This window comes from Cyphellophora attinorum (genome assembly GCF_001299255.1).
Source record: "Cyphellophora attinorum strain CBS 131958 chromosome Unknown Contig10, whole genome shotgun sequence".
NCBI lineage: Eukaryota > Fungi > Ascomycota > Eurotiomycetes > Chaetothyriales > Cyphellophoraceae > Cyphellophora > Cyphellophora attinorum.
This window is the reverse complement of record NW_017253238.1, coordinates 104,700-119,280: the sequence shown is the minus strand read 5'-3', so window position 1 is coordinate 119,280 and position 14,581 is coordinate 104,700. Positions and strand designations below refer to the sequence as shown.

Genomic DNA, 14,581 nt, shown 5'->3' with positions numbered 1-14,581 from the left:
TGTTCCAGTGACGAGGCACCGGTGTGTTGCTCGGACAGTGGACCAACGATTAGGTTTGTACCGTATGTCACGGAGGAAATGAGGTCATACCGATGATGCCCATGCCGACTTAGTAGGGTTCAATACGCGGCGATGCCATAATCAATCGATATAGGGAGGAACCCAAGAATTCGGACACAATGTTTGGGCCATTGTTGCAAGCTTTGGTTCATTAGCAGCTGCATCTCATATACTCTCTAAGGTTCTGGGACGCCCAATAATTGGCTCTAAGGAGAGGGTTTTGAAGAGCACCATCTAGCCCACGGTGTTAGCATTCATACAGACTGACCCTACTACAAGAGATGTCACGAACGCAAATACAAACAACGCCGCCAGCATCGAGCATCGAGCTCCTCAGCATACCGACATCATCCAAGCCCTCCGTCCCATCACCTGCCCTTCTCAAGCAGCCTGTCGTCCCCGACCAACCTCCTTTGCCCATCCCACATGGCGATGACCACGGCTCGTTCACCCCGCAGCCTCTCAAGCGAGGCGCCTCCGGCGCTATCTTCTTCAGCATCATCGGTGTTACGGCAATAAGCTCTATGCTGGCCGGCCTAGTCACCATTGCCCTTCCACACATGGTCACCACGCTCTCCATCCCGCCCTCCCTCCTACTCTGGCCCGCCAGCATCAATGCCCTCACGTGCGGCTGCAGCCTGATCCTCTCTGGGGCGATCGCGACGTGGTGGGACCCCGCTTCATGTATATCCTCGGCACAGCGTTGCAGAGCGTGTTCACCCTCGCGTGTGGACTGGCGAAGACATCTGCGCAGATCATCGTGTTTAGAGGGCTTGCGGGAGTAGCTATTGCGTTTTGTCTGCCCAGCGCGGTCAGCCTAATAAGTGGCTACTTTCCTCAAGGAAGGCGCAGGAACATGGCATTCGCGGCGATGGGAGGTGGTCAGCCCGTGGGGTTTGCGATCGGTTTGGTGGTTGGAGGTGTGTTGGCGGATAGTGTCGTGACGTGGAGAGGAGGGTTCTATGTGGCAGCGGGCATCAATACCGTGGTGTTGGTAGTAACGTTCTGGGGGCTGCCGAGGCTCGAGGAGGATGGGACTGACAGTCACACGATATGGAAGAGGTTGAGGAGCGAGATTGATTGGACTGGGGCTTTACTGTTAAGTTCTGGACTGGCTATGTTGAGCTACGTGTTTGCGGCGCTGACAGGGTCGGTGAGGACCATTGAGCAGCCCGTTACGATTGCGTTATTGTTGTTGGCGGTTGTGCTGATCGTTGGCTTTGTGGGATGGGTGCAGCGGCAGGAGAAGCTGGGACGGCCAGCCATCATTCCGAACTCGATCTGGCGGAATCGGATCTTTACGTCGGTTTGCGTGGACGTCTTCTTGCTGTGGGGAGCGTTCAATGCCATGGAGGCGCTTTTGACGTTCTTCTTTCAAGACGTGCAGCTCTTGTCAGCGACCGCGACAAGCCTGCGCTTTCTGCCCGTGGCGGTTATGGGCATTTTGTTGAACCTTGTTGTGGGCTCATTGATACATCGCGTGCGGGCAGATTGGGCTATAACGTTTAGCTGCCTCATCAGCTGCATCTCGCCTATCTTGACGGCGACGATGAAGCCTACGTCGTCATACTGGGAGTTTGTATTTCCCGCCATCACGCTGAGCGCCATTGGTGTCGACGTGCTATTCACAGCTTCCCAATTGGTGATTACCAGTGCTTTTCCGGACAGGACTCAGGCTTTGGCTGGCGGTGTGTTCAATACGGTCGCTCAAGTGGGCAAAAGCGTCGGGCTAGCAATCAGCGCTGTCATTGCCAACAGCATATCTGAGTCGGTTGAACACAGCGGTAAGCCGCACACGCTGGTCCTTCTGGATGGGTACAGAGGGGCGTGGTGGTTCTGTCTAGCCTCGTGCGCTGCAGTCGTGGTTGTGTCGATTTTCGGGCTCAGGAACATTGGCAAATTAGGCGTCAAACGCGACTGAGGTAGACTACAACCAGATCATTCCTGTGGTCTCACTTCTCGTGGGCGTTGTTGTTCCTTGCTGTGTTAATTTCTCCACGATGTCGAACCTGTTGCTTCGCCATAGTCGCACGGAGTACTTTGCTGGTCATATCTAGCTGCTCGCCCCTCAGAGGCCCAGCCATGTCAATGATAGCTGTAGCGAGCCGTACATCCCGCAAGCCCAGGCCAGGCGGACTGTGTGTCGTGCAGGTAATCATCATCAGACATGTTCCGGGTGCGTGATCTTCGATACTGTCGATAGCGATATGGGGATGGTGTTGCTTCCGATCGGCATCCGCCATAATCTTAGATCTAAGCTGTTCAGCTTGACGATTTGATGAAGCTATTAGAGACAAATGCACAGCATCTCCCTCAGGACTTAGCTGGACCAGCGCACCGCCAGCTGCTTTCCCCGCCTCGCCATTGAGTAAGCTGCTCAACTCAGTCTCAAGCTTATTCAGGTTCGATTTGGGAAGTGCCTTGATTGTGATAGACCGCGTTGTTCCATCGTTGGAAGTCAATGCAGTCAGGAGTGGCTTTGTGGTGTCCAGCGCGGCGCGCACTACCACGGTTTTTGGGCGATCATCGTCGCTCGTAGAAGTGAAATGCCTTGGAGTTGCTACACCCTTCTTGCCATGAAAGCGGAACTGCGATACGAGAGGCCTCCTGGAGATCAATTGCAAGCTCCGCCAGGAAGGTCTTTGCATCAGGGGAAGAGTAGTAGACCGCGTGAGACACCCCGCCCAAGCTATGGCGAGCATTTCTATCCGAGGCGAAGCAGTCATCTCAACTGGTACTACTGCGAGCTGGGCAAAATGACGATACATAGCGCAATTGACAGGACAAGAGCATTGCAGAGTTGTTGCGTTGCGGCGAATGCTTGGCGCGTGTCCAGTACAGAACCCAAAAAGGCATCGGGTAGATATGAAATGCATGATGCTACGGCCTAAGCGCATGAAAGATGCCTCATCAATTCGAGAAACAGTTGCAAGCTCGCGTCCAGTAGAGTAGAGATGTGCCAGTTGCGTTCGCAGGATGAACCGAACTGTGATAGCAATTGGAACGTGAGCAATCCACCAGACCATGCACGAGCATCATTCGAACGCCTCGCCAAGCTCATCTCGCTGGCAAGATAGTGTCTTCCTACTTGGAACCTCCAAACCAACTGCTAATCCCGCTCTTGGCTGTTTTGCTTGTCAGTTGTCGTTGAGGTGAACATGGAGGAACATTACCTTCGGCCGCCTTCTTCTCGACGGTGGCATCAAACTTGTCGACCGCGGCATTGATCTCCTTGCCAGTCTTGTCCTTGTACTCCTTTGCTCTTGCCTCTGCGTCCTTTAGCGCCGATTTGGCATCAGCGCTCGCCCGATCGAATTTGGTCGACGCCTCTTGCGCTAGAGACTCTGCCCGCTTCTCTGCCTCCTTTCCCCGGCCTGGAACCTCGGACTTGATTTTTGCTGAGGCTTTCGATGCATCGGCCTCGGCTTGCTTCTGGGCTAGTTTCGGGTCTCCACCGGCATTATACAAATCTGCGGACGGGCTGATCAGCAAGATGTCGTTGAGCTAAGAGCAACGGGGGACAAAGTCATTGTTCGTCGAGCACGAGACTCATGGCGTGCTCAGGGATTCTGCCGGTTTTGGCAAGCGACGTTGTACTTACAGTAGCCGACACCACCAGCGGCAGCGAGCCCTAGCACCTGAATACCACGGCGAGACATGAGGGGTGACTTGAGTGTGCGGTAGTGATCCTGGAAGGGATTCTGGCGTCCACTGAAGCGTTCAATGATGAGCGAACTGATCTGCAGGTACTGTCAGCGGGTGAGAGGAAGGATGTAAGTCGAAATACGACTCAAGTCATGTGCAAGATCCCGGTAGCTCTTGCCAGCTCCAACGAGCATAGGAAGCGAGCCCCTGATGTCATCGCCTGCGGAAGCTGCCCCCGCAACAAGGCTCGGTCGTGCTAGGTAGCCTTGACATGAGCCCTAACCCTTGATAGTGCCAAGCCCGGAGGGAGCTCCTGCTTGATACGCAGTGCTCGACCTCATGCTTTGACGTTAGTGCGCTTGAACAGTTTCTGAAGCTCTACACGCCTTCCTCTCCACTCCGCAGACATGTCTGTTGCACGGACAGCCTTCGCCCTGGCGAGGCGAGGCCCTCTGCGCGTTCCTATACGCCGAACATTTGCGACCTCCTCTCTGCGCAGTACGTTAGACCACAATTTGGAGCGACCGCTCACGGAGCTCGCTCGCCTGGCAAGAGACTGAAAGTGTACTTGGCTGACATGTGAGATGGCAAACAGAGGCCAGCAAGTACGAATTGAAGCCCAGCGACAATCCGGGCAAGCTTATTCCTTTCGATGGTACGAACTCCTGCTTCCGTGGAGTAAGAGAGTCCAGGCTCGTTGACATTTACACGCAGAGGTCAAGAAAGAGTCAGATCTACTCGGACCCGGGGCTCCCCCTGGTACTATTCCCACCGATCTCGAGCAGGCCACCGGTCTCGAACGTCTCGAAATCCTCGGAAAGATGCAGGGCATAGATATCTTCGATATGAGACCTTTACCGTCTGACCGTGTTGGTATGGAATTTCACGCTGTCATTCGCCTGATGGACGCGCTGACGGAGAGATAGGCACGTTCGAGGATCCTATCGTCGTGAACTCAGCTGGCGAAGAGCTCCAATGTGGTTGCACTGGCTGTCCAGAAGATTCGCACCATGTGCGCTGGGTGGTTGTAGGTGGTCCCCCGGAATATAAGGGATCCATTTGACTGACATATTCAAGGTATCACGCGATCGACCGTACGAGCGATGCGACGAGTGCGGCAGTGTCTACAAGATGAAATACATTGGGCCCCCTGACGACCCACACGACCACCATCACCACCATGGCTACTCGGAGCCTAAGACCATGGCCGATTACGTGAAGGAAGACTACTGGTACAGATAACGCGGGATCTCTCTGCCTGGGTATGAGTCTGAGTTGAAGCGTTCTGTACATACAACATCGATCCCTGTAGCAGAATGAAGGAAGAAGCTCTAGCATTCGAGCATGCCTAGACAACATTTTACAGTTCGGTTCCACTCGCAACGCACGTCTTGACTGGCCAGGCAAGCTGAGGATCGTCGAACAGACGTGTTAGGAAGAAAATGGATGGACTTGACCGTTCAGTGACCGAGCACGAGGAGCTAGCGGAGACATTGACTGGTTACAGCTAATTTATATAGGAGCCGTCATGTCTGGTCTGCAACATCGAAACTCCTTCCAACAGCAAGTCAGAGTCACGACCCTTCCGCTAGCTGCAGCCCCATCTATTGCTACCAAAATCCCTGGACCATAGATCGTATGTGCCATAATTCTCACAGGGTATCTGGACTGCATGTCAATTGTCAACAGGCAAAGCTGAAGGCAGGTAGACCCAGCAACAGGGCAGCAGGGCAGTCAATCTTGGAATGAGCACTCCCAGGGAAGTGCGCCCCTTGGTAGACGATCGAGCCCGAGCGAGCTGACTCCTAGCAACATGAGGGCTCGGGTGTGTCAAAGAGGATCGGCCGAATTGACGTACCAGGATACCGACCAGTCTGGTGGCGCGTTAGGAACTGTACATGTGCTCTGGAAATAGGTTCCGGGACGATCCACGTGTATACGCAATTGATGAACGTGTAAGCTGCCACGTGGAATCGATTCGTTGGCGGTAGCTTGTATAAGTATTGCTCTAGAATCTGCGCAAACTCGATGGCGATGTAGCTCCGTATGCAGACTTGCGACTCTTATTGAAATCTGCTACTGTGCTGCTGCGAGAACGAGGCGAAATCTGAGTATAATCATGATTCCACGAGCCAGAATCGTATGCAAGGCGGCCTTGGCATCAGATATTCGTCAGATTCTTTCTCAACATCGAATCATAAGCTCAGTTTTCCAACGCTCGCAAAAGCAGACGCAACAGGTGGGCCAAGTATTACGAATGTCTGAACGAGGTCCAGTAAGTTGCACAAAAACCAGCAGACCGCAGCAACTCGCAGGGCATTCATTTGCAGTGCGGCCTGCCCGCTCCGCTTGAAGTATGCATGAAGTCATTACTCTGCAGTTTGGTCAGCGAAGTAATTACTTAGCCACTCATTTCTGGAATGCTCAGGTGAGCCAAAATAATACATGTCCAGTCAAATAACTCACGCTGAGCCAGGAGTCTTACTTTTCGTACTCACCTGGAGAGGCACCACTGGTCAACCATGATGTTCTATTCAGACCTGGTCTTGGCGAAGGAGGCATTGATACCTTCACACCGAGAACACTCATCTACGATCTGAAAGGCGGATTTGGATCACTTAGGAAGATCAATGCTTTGTATGAGGCCCAAGATGATGCAGTCGCTAGGCTGTGGGACGGGTCGACTCTCACGCAGCAGCAACAGCCGGTCGAACCGAGCAGATATCAGACCTTGCTCGATAGTGGCATGCCGACCTTTCAACTTCAGCAGCAAGATGTGAGATACTGGTCAGACTTCAATCGGATCTTCTACCACCCAAGGTCGGCGGTCCAATTGAACCAGTATGAGCTAAACTCGGAGCTGATGCCCTTCGAGAATTGGTCCACCGGCGACGACCTCTTCCGTGACCTAGACAAAGAAGTCGATCTACTGGATCGGGACGTTCGCTTGTTCGCTGAAGAATGTGATCAACTTCAGGGCATGCAGCTGTTTACCGGCACAGATGATGCGTGGGGTGGCTTCGCCGCTCGTTATCTCGATGCTCTTCGCGACGAGTATCCGAAATCGAGTCTCTGGGTTTTCGGCATTGAGAACAATGCAAGAGTAGAAAGAAGAACACACGCCATGCGCCAGTCAAATGTGGCACGTTCCGTGGCCGCGTTCGGTCAACAGGCCTCAGCATACATCCCACTGGCGACACTGCCCAAGCATCCCCCTTACATTCGACTCAATGGAAGCGAGTGGCTGACATCGGCACTGCAGTGTGTCGCCATCGAGTCGGCTACACTCCCGACCAGACTTGTGCATGATGCATCCACGAACTTCACCTTACCTGTGCTTGAGAGCATCTTGAATACCAATGGATCGCAGAATATCTTCGAAGTTGGGCTGAGCTATCTTGAGGATGACACTGCCAACATCAACGGTACGAGTAACGGGCATGCGAGCTCTGGTCGCGAGGCGGATTCGACAAACTTCGACCCACTGGACATTAAGTTCCTCTCCATGCAGGAACAATCAAATAGAGGGATCGAGCACGCCTTTTCCCGAGCCGAAGTCCATCGATCACGACACAACTCTTCAGTGGCACCCACACGTTTCCCCGATGATCGGGTGAGACAAAGTGCGGATGAAGAGACCATAGTTGAGAAGTTTAAGACGAGGCTAGAATTTCCTATGCTGGATTCTTTTCCGGACGGCCTATTCCAAACTAGAGACCTACACCCCAAGTCTCTCGGTGTGAAAGCGGCTCTCACAAGTACGACCTCAGTCCGAGGGCATATTTTACAGCTTCGGCGCGCGGCGCAAATGAGTCTCTCAATTGACGAGAGAGAATCGATATACAACGACCTATCAGCACTTGCGAGCAACTACAGTCATGGCTGGGACAGTGGATCCGATTCTGGCGAGGATGACTGAATGCAACGCTTTAGAGTGAAGCGGTCCAAGATGAGGGCATCAATGCCGAAGCATCGCCATCGAGATGCGTGAGTTGATCCCGGCGCTCCGTGTCAGACAGTGTGAGGCCTGCCAACACCCCGGAGCAAACGGAACGTCATGGTAGTCGACTGGACGGGTTGCATGATTCGCCTCAACAAATTCATGTGCCAGTTCGCTTCGCACCTGTAGGTGCACGCGAAAATTCTGCGCGAGCGAGAGCCTTCTCCAGAAGCTTTTTCTGGGGCAAGCCACACAAAACAAGTTAGACTCTGGGTGCCCCGACCGACACACATCAGTGGCGAAACCCGCAGTAAAGGCGCTGGACGCTATTCTCTTCGCAGTGCGGATGTGTCTGGACTGTGTTCAGCAGAACTTTTTCGCGCAGCTCGCGCGGTATTCATGCAACAGGTGCGGCGTGAGGACCGTGCCCTTGCATAACGTGCTGTGCCGAAGCCGCGGGAGGCTCAGCTGCCAGAACCGTGATGGACGGCGATGTGTCTGTAAGCTTTGAGCGTTCGAAAGCATGCGCCCAGCCCGTGCCCACGTTTTCGCAAGTTATCGATTGGCTGCAAGCCTCAGCCGAGCGGTTCGGGTTCAGCAGTTGCGCTTGACTGCTAAGAGACGGCGCATACAGAGATCATGATGATTCTACAGCACGCTTGCGGTGCTGGTCATGGCGTGCTCCAAAGCAAGAAAATCGACCGAGCAAGACACACATCAGGCGAGAACCGTGGAGGTGCCGAGCACCGGTGTACCAAAAAAATTTCTATTCTTACCACAGTCGTGGAGTGAGCACTAACTGGTGTGGGTAGCGGGTCCTCGGGAAACGCTTCTCGTCGAATACGATCTTCAAGGACTCGCTTGGTAGACTTTCACGACGAACCTAGCTTGGCAAAGCGTTGGAAAGCTCTGTCCGGCCCGTGAAGTCATCACTCAATATTCATGGTTGTTGTGGGTGTCAAAGAACCACAATCGCGATCGATTGTGCGACCGGTGCCATCCCCCGTGGCAACCAGAAACAAATCCCGAAAATCACGACGATCTGTTTTGAGTGGGCACGGGCACGCCTGCATCGCCCTGACAGCAAGCGGAAACACCTGCTTTTGCACGTTGGGCGGGGTTGCATCACAAATTCTCCCACAGGATCAGTTGCTCAGTTCGCCCTGACTAACGCCTCGTGTTACTGTGCCTTCTGCATGTCGCCGGGTGGGCCGGCTATGGACAGTCACGAAGTCACCACTCGCCAAAAGCAAAGGTTCTCCCACGCTGCCTGCTGTTTAGTCGGAACAATTCAGCGATGGCTGGAAGCATAAAAACCTGGGAAGTCTGGCCGGCCGCTAAAACCTGTATGTCTCAGCTGGCTCCAGCCGCGATGCCAGGCACAAACCTTCAATTGGCCGCGCCTGGAACAAGCCTCGGCCTAGGAATGCTAGCCTTGCCTATGCTTTACCTGTTTGGGACATCTGAACGCTTGCTGGCGATGGCCATATGACGATAGAGGCCATAACGTCTTTCTCCTCAGGTCATGCGCCACTGATGTCTCTCGTCAAGAGCTGCCAGGATTTCGCCATCTGCGAGTAACATCAGCAATAGTGCCTTGCGCATAGGCTTGGATGCCTGCCATCGCGCTACTATGTGACCTGTCGCCCAGGGCTCACGTCACAGTGCCATTGACGTTGCGCGCAGCAAGCCAGGTGGTGGACTGGGCACAAACCCAGGTCTCAGTCAACCACCATGTACAAGGCGCCTATTTTGACTTGCCTTCGATAGACAGTATTGCCACGATGATCGATGTGCATTCGGGCGAGTAAACTCAGTACCGGCGACAGTTGAGGATACCATGGTAGGACTAGCTCGGAGCAGCAACTCAGCTCTTTGCGCGCGAACTTTGTCAGGTAGCTCTGAAAAGCTCCAATGGTTCCACAATTATACCTCGTTGTCCACCTGCCACTAGCGCTACCCGGCCTTGCCAGGTACCAGGCAGCTTGTTCTCCATCTCACCATGCAACCCAAACGAAGATGGGTATTCCAGCAGGTTCCGGTCGATGACAGCAGAGGCGTGCCACAGGTCACACAGCTACGAATAAAATCCTGCATGGCCCAGCAAACGATGCTCTTTCTTTTCCGCAACCACACAGATCAATCCAATTGTACCGGTTGAGTCCTTCGTTCTGCTAAGAGCTCCTTCGCTAAGGCTCTCTGCTCATACTCTCGCTCCCAATCCCAATCAAGTACTATCGTGTGCAGTTCCAACTCTACAGACAAGATGAAGTCCGGTCTTATTGCTCTGGCTGTTGCCTCCACTGGCTATGCCGCCGCCGTGAAGCGTGATGCGTCCACCTGGGCAGATGTCACAAGTGGTGAGCTCCAGGGACAGAACTAGGCGCGAGCGCTATGCTGACATATGTAGCCACCACAACCAAGTCTGTTGCTCCCACTACAACTCAGGCTACCTGGGGCGATGTCACCACCACAACGACCAAGTCTGTTGCTCCAACGACAACTCAGGCCACCTGGGGCGATGTCACCACCACGACCAAGTCTGTCGCTCCCACTACCACCACCAAGGCCACCTGGGGTGATGTGACGACCACCACAACCAAGTCTGTCGCCCCCACCACGACAACTAAGGGATGGGTCGACTACACCACCACAACCACCAAGCCTGTCGTCGTTACCACGACCACCAAGGGCTGGGTTGATTACACTACGACCACGACCAAAGGCTGGGTCGATTACACTACGACCACGACCAAGGGCTGGTATGTACCATCTTTCCTGTCTTTTGCAGATCGATTTCGCAAACCCCCAAGAAGTCATGTATCACCATAATGTACGGTCAAACTGACCGAAAGTCTTGTATGTAACAGGGTCGACTACACGACCACAACATCTGCAAAGCCCACTACATGGGCGGACTACACCACCTCTGCGAAGCCTACCACAACGCAAGGCTGGTCAGTGGTTCCTCCTCCTGTCAAGCCTACAACCACGCAGGGCTGGTCAGTGGTTCCTCCTCCTGTCAAGCCTACGACCACTCAGGGCTGGTCTGTTGTCCCTCCTCCTGTTAAGCCTACGACCACTCAGGGCTGGTCTGTGGTTCCACCTCCTGTCAAGCCCACTTCAAGCCAAGGCTGGAGTGTGGTTCCTCCTCCTGTTAAGCCTACCACCGCAGGGTGGAGCGCAGCTTCTTGGTTTGTCTCTCCAAAATCTTGTACTGCACACAATGTATCGCCTATGGCGAAAGAGAGACGCTGTCTTGTTGCCGTCAATCACATTCATACCTCTGTTCATCCGGACATCATGCTGACGAACTATCAGGAGTGACGTCCCCGTCAAGCCAACCACTGCCGCACCATCGTGGTCCGTTGTGCCAGCTCCCGCCCCAGCTAAGTCATCGACTTGGGCTGTTGTCCCAGCGCCTGCACCAGCAGCATCGTGGTCCGCCGTCCCGGCCCCTGCACCTGCTGCTTCGTGGTCTGCTGTCCCAGCTCCTGCACCAGCAGCTTCGTGGTCTGCTGTTCCAGCCCCAGCACCACCTGCTACTACGCCAGCACCTCCCCCAGCGCCACCTGCTACTACGCCGGCGCCGGTCAAGCCCTCGACTTACGCCCCGGCACCAGCAGTAAGTCCGATTTTTCCAACATGTGTTCGTTCTAACAGGTATACACAGGTCAGCACTTACGTTGGCGGTGCCTCTTCCAACAAGGCTGCTGGCGCTCTCGTCGGCGGTCTCGTCGCTCTTGTCGCCTTGGCTTAAATGTCTTAAAGAAGGCGCTTACCATCCGCACTCAGCCATTCAACCTCGCATTCAATTCGCCTCATTTTGATCCACGTGCAACCCCGGAAGGTCTCCCGAAGGAAGCGTTGCATCGAAAGTGGATTTTCACCCCCGATACCACATATTAATGCGGGACACGATATCAATGAAGAAGTCTCTGGAGTGGTTAATTCGACATTATACCCCGTCACCACTCCACGAGCGTACGATCCTTACTATAGAGCTTGATGACGACCTACGATAAACAGACGAGGTAAATCGGTATTACGATCATCAGCATCACAGCCTCGGCGGCATAGCGGTACCTACACGGTTCGCGCCCAGCGTGTGCAATTAGTGTTTATATTGTTTGCATAATTGGGAGGAAGGTGTCGGAGGCTCGATAGCAGCCTCACACTGGCGTCCACTGGGGGTGATGATTGAAGGAGGTTGTTCTGCGCTGTGTCGCGAAAGCGAATGTCGGCGAGCAAAAGCGCTCAAGTCAAAGATATCCTCGATGAGTAATTGTATTAATCAAGGAGACCTTTGGGTCTCTGCTGGTACATACTTTATGCTAGCTGAAGTATGATTGACTCTGTCAAGCGTCTTTCTTTGCCTGCTCCTTGCAACCTTCTTCCTTCACGTGTTCTCCCTGTGTTGATAAACACGCGACACTCAAAGGTGTGTGTTATCATGTACGGTGTCTCTAAGTCGCAGGAGCAGGAGCAGAATCAGGCGGCAGGCGCGGTAGGTCAGGCTATAGGCGCTGGGGTGGTCCAGTCTGTCATTGAAGGGAAGCGTTATGGTGATGTTGGGAATGTTGTCAATGCTGATGGAGTCCACCTTTGGTAGGTCGTTCATTATACACAACGGTTCCGTGGATCTTTTGTGACGCAAGAACCAACCATATTGAATCGATATGGAAAAGTTTCCTGAAGGTCATTCACTTTTCCAGGTGACGTCAGACTAAGCCTGCTCCGCTTGCACTGATTCTGAGATGGCCAGTGAATACCGCTTACCGGGTCGAGAGAATGTATATTTCGGTTTGCTGCGGATCTTCACTTCGCCGAAGACGTATAAGTATTTCGCTTTGCCCCTGAGCTGTTCTCCTCCAGATCATCCACGCGACGATGCCACCATCGAGTTGTCATGCCATGATAGAGCCCGCTGCTGTCTGGTGGGACGATCTCCTTCGATGTTCCGTGAAGGTGCATCCGAAGGAGGAAGTTGGCACTGCATCATTGCCACTCAGGCGATCACGTCCCCGTCTGGAGTGTAGCAGTCTAGGTGGCCACACTTTTGCGACGCTCGCCAGTGCCTGATACAAGTGAGCCAACCACGGACGTCATATCAACCGCGACTTCTTAATTCTGTGGACTTCCGCTGGATTTCAGCACATGTGCGGGCTTTGTGCGCTCGATGCGTGGTTTCTGCGTAGTCTTACGAAAGCTTGGCCCGCTGCGGTCTTTGTGCTGAATCCAACACCAGTGGACTGATGATTAGTATCCACGCCCAGCGAATGTTCCACTCCGCTGCTGAAGGCAAAGTTGGCTCTCGAAAGGTATATAGAGGTCAAGTCGTCCCCCGTCTTCGACAAGGACTTTGTTCTCAACCTCACAACACAAGCCATTCACAAGCCATTCTCCAACCAATCACAGCAAAGCAACCAAACCTCACAACTCAAAATCAGCTTTCGGCTTCAGCTCACAACAAACGATCAACGAAATGGGTCCCTGCTCGTGCAATGGTCCTAACAGCTGCGGCTGCGGTGAGGCTTGCAAGTGCAAGGCCTGTGGAGTACGTGTTCAACTTCTCAAGTTGCGATGCATGTGATGCTGACCTCTTGTTGCAGAAGTAACGAGACATGGTGACAACACAACATCAGGCATCACTCCATGGCGAGGCTCGCCATGCAAGTCGGTTCCGGGGGAATGATTATTCCGAACGACATATGATCAGGCCAGACTGCCCAGCGGCAGTCTTGACTCGCGTCAAGGATGAGACATACTCACTCATCAACACCGCCCAACACTTGGACTGCAGATAGTGCGATAGTGGTCGAATACGACATCATATTTGCCAATTTTTTGGTGCTTCACCTTTACTGCAGACTTTATTCAAATGAACCTCTTCAGGCAGAGCGAAGGAATCTGTCCACGCCAAGGTCGTCGTCAAACGGAAGACAGCCGTCGCTGTGTCACCGCCAGGCCACGAGTTCGACCTTCACTTCTAAAGTCTTCTTCACTGTCACCGTCGCTTTCTCCGCCGGGTAGTCCGGTCCTCATGTTACGCGCATGCTTTCTTCCTCGCGTTCATTTCGCTTTTCTGCGGCAGACCTGCGCCTCGTCCTCTCTCAAACACCTACAGAAGATATCATCCCTCTGCCACGAGCAGATTCGACATCCTGCCTTCGACTTGCTAAATATTGACCTCTACGCCGCAGCCATATCGCACCCATCCAATCCACGAAGAGTCCTCACCTCCGTCGAGAACAATGAAGGCTCCCACACTCCTCCCACCAGCCTTCTTCACAGCTTCCATCCTCTTCACACCCGCCACGGCTCTCGCTGTAGCCGACACTCAACCGCCGGCATGCCTCCTCGCCGCTGTCAACGAACAGCCTAGCCCCGCCAACATGGTCGCAATCTGCGGCACCGATGCTCCCAAAGTCCAGGATGCCATTCAGTCGCTATGTGAGGGTAGTGACAAGCAGAGCGCGGCGCAAGGGGCGTTTGTGAGAGCTTGTTCTGAGCTGGACAGACTGCGCCGAGGTATGTTCCGAGTAGCACGACAACAGTCGGTACTGGTACTGCGAGCAGTGCTGGTAGTGTCACGGCTGCGCCGACGAGTGGGACTTCTACTTCAGCCTCCATGGGTCCGACGGCCTCAACTTCGACTTCTGGATCTCGATCTCCGATCATTCCACCTGCGATGAGTGACACGAAGGTGTTAGGTACCGCGGTTGTGGTCGTCCTCGGGGTGTTGTGGGGCGCTATCGTGCTCTGAGAACCTGGTTCAGTGGTTGCGGTTGGCAGGACTCTCCCAGAGGCCACTGCATTTGGAACGTGAAGAGAACTTCGGGAGCACCTCACAATGCATACAGGATGTCTAGGCTAATACTCATGGAAATTTGGTCAGCTGCTGCGACGAGCGAAGGTGCATCATACATGGCAACG

General features: G+C 53.8%; 6 protein-coding genes across 6 annotated transcripts; 5 read left to right on the top strand and 1 right to left on the bottom strand.

Annotated features, from left to right (window-relative positions):
* Positions 1 to 341: 341 nt before the first annotated feature.
* On the top strand, positions 342 to 1,981 carry AB675_7878 (putative MFS-type transporter; the record flags this gene model as incomplete). The annotated part of the gene is made up of 2 exons (XM_018148280.1): positions 342 to 623; positions 671 to 1,981. The coding sequence occupies 2 exons, from the start codon at positions 342 to 344 to the stop codon at positions 1,979 to 1,981; spliced, it is 1,593 nt and encodes a 530-aa protein (XP_018001073.1).
* Positions 1,982 to 3,144: 1,163 nt separating this feature from the next.
* AB675_7877 (uncharacterized protein) lies at positions 3,145 to 3,719 on the bottom strand (the record flags this gene model as incomplete). The annotated part of the gene is made up of 3 exons (XM_018148279.1): positions 3,145 to 3,185; positions 3,234 to 3,530; positions 3,662 to 3,719. The coding sequence occupies 3 exons, from the start codon at positions 3,717 to 3,719 to the stop codon at positions 3,145 to 3,147; spliced, it is 396 nt and encodes a 131-aa protein (XP_018001124.1).
* Positions 3,720 to 4,112: 393 nt separating this feature from the next.
* AB675_7876 (Cytochrome c oxidase subunit 4, mitochondrial) lies at positions 4,113 to 4,947 on the top strand (the record flags this gene model as incomplete). Its single annotated transcript, XM_018148278.1, has 5 exons — positions 4,113 to 4,203; positions 4,301 to 4,360; positions 4,420 to 4,578; positions 4,632 to 4,732; positions 4,783 to 4,947. 5 exons carry the CDS (start codon positions 4,113 to 4,115, stop codon positions 4,945 to 4,947), a joined length of 576 nt encoding a protein of 191 aa, XP_018000968.1.
* A 1,114-nt stretch (positions 4,948 to 6,061) lies between these two features.
* AB675_7875 (Protein dml1) lies at positions 6,062 to 7,624 on the top strand (the record flags this gene model as incomplete). Its single annotated transcript, XM_018148277.1, has 2 exons — positions 6,062 to 6,133; positions 6,182 to 7,624. 2 exons carry the CDS (start codon positions 6,062 to 6,064, stop codon positions 7,622 to 7,624), a joined length of 1,515 nt encoding a protein of 504 aa, XP_018001257.1.
* A 2,287-nt stretch (positions 7,625 to 9,911) lies between these two features.
* AB675_7874 (uncharacterized protein) lies at positions 9,912 to 11,405 on the top strand (the record flags this gene model as incomplete). The annotated part of the gene is made up of 5 exons (XM_018148276.1): positions 9,912 to 10,005; positions 10,056 to 10,407; positions 10,516 to 10,839; positions 10,967 to 11,270; positions 11,319 to 11,405. 5 exons carry the CDS (start codon positions 9,912 to 9,914, stop codon positions 11,403 to 11,405), a joined length of 1,161 nt encoding a protein of 386 aa, XP_018001308.1.
* A 2,494-nt stretch (positions 11,406 to 13,899) lies between these two features.
* Positions 13,900 to 14,411, top strand: AB675_7873 (uncharacterized protein; the record flags this gene model as incomplete). The annotated part of the gene is made up of 2 exons (XM_018148275.1): positions 13,900 to 14,139; positions 14,166 to 14,411. 2 exons carry the CDS (start codon positions 13,900 to 13,902, stop codon positions 14,409 to 14,411), a joined length of 486 nt encoding a protein of 161 aa, XP_018001159.1.
* Between the last annotated feature and the right edge of the window lie 170 nt (positions 14,412 to 14,581).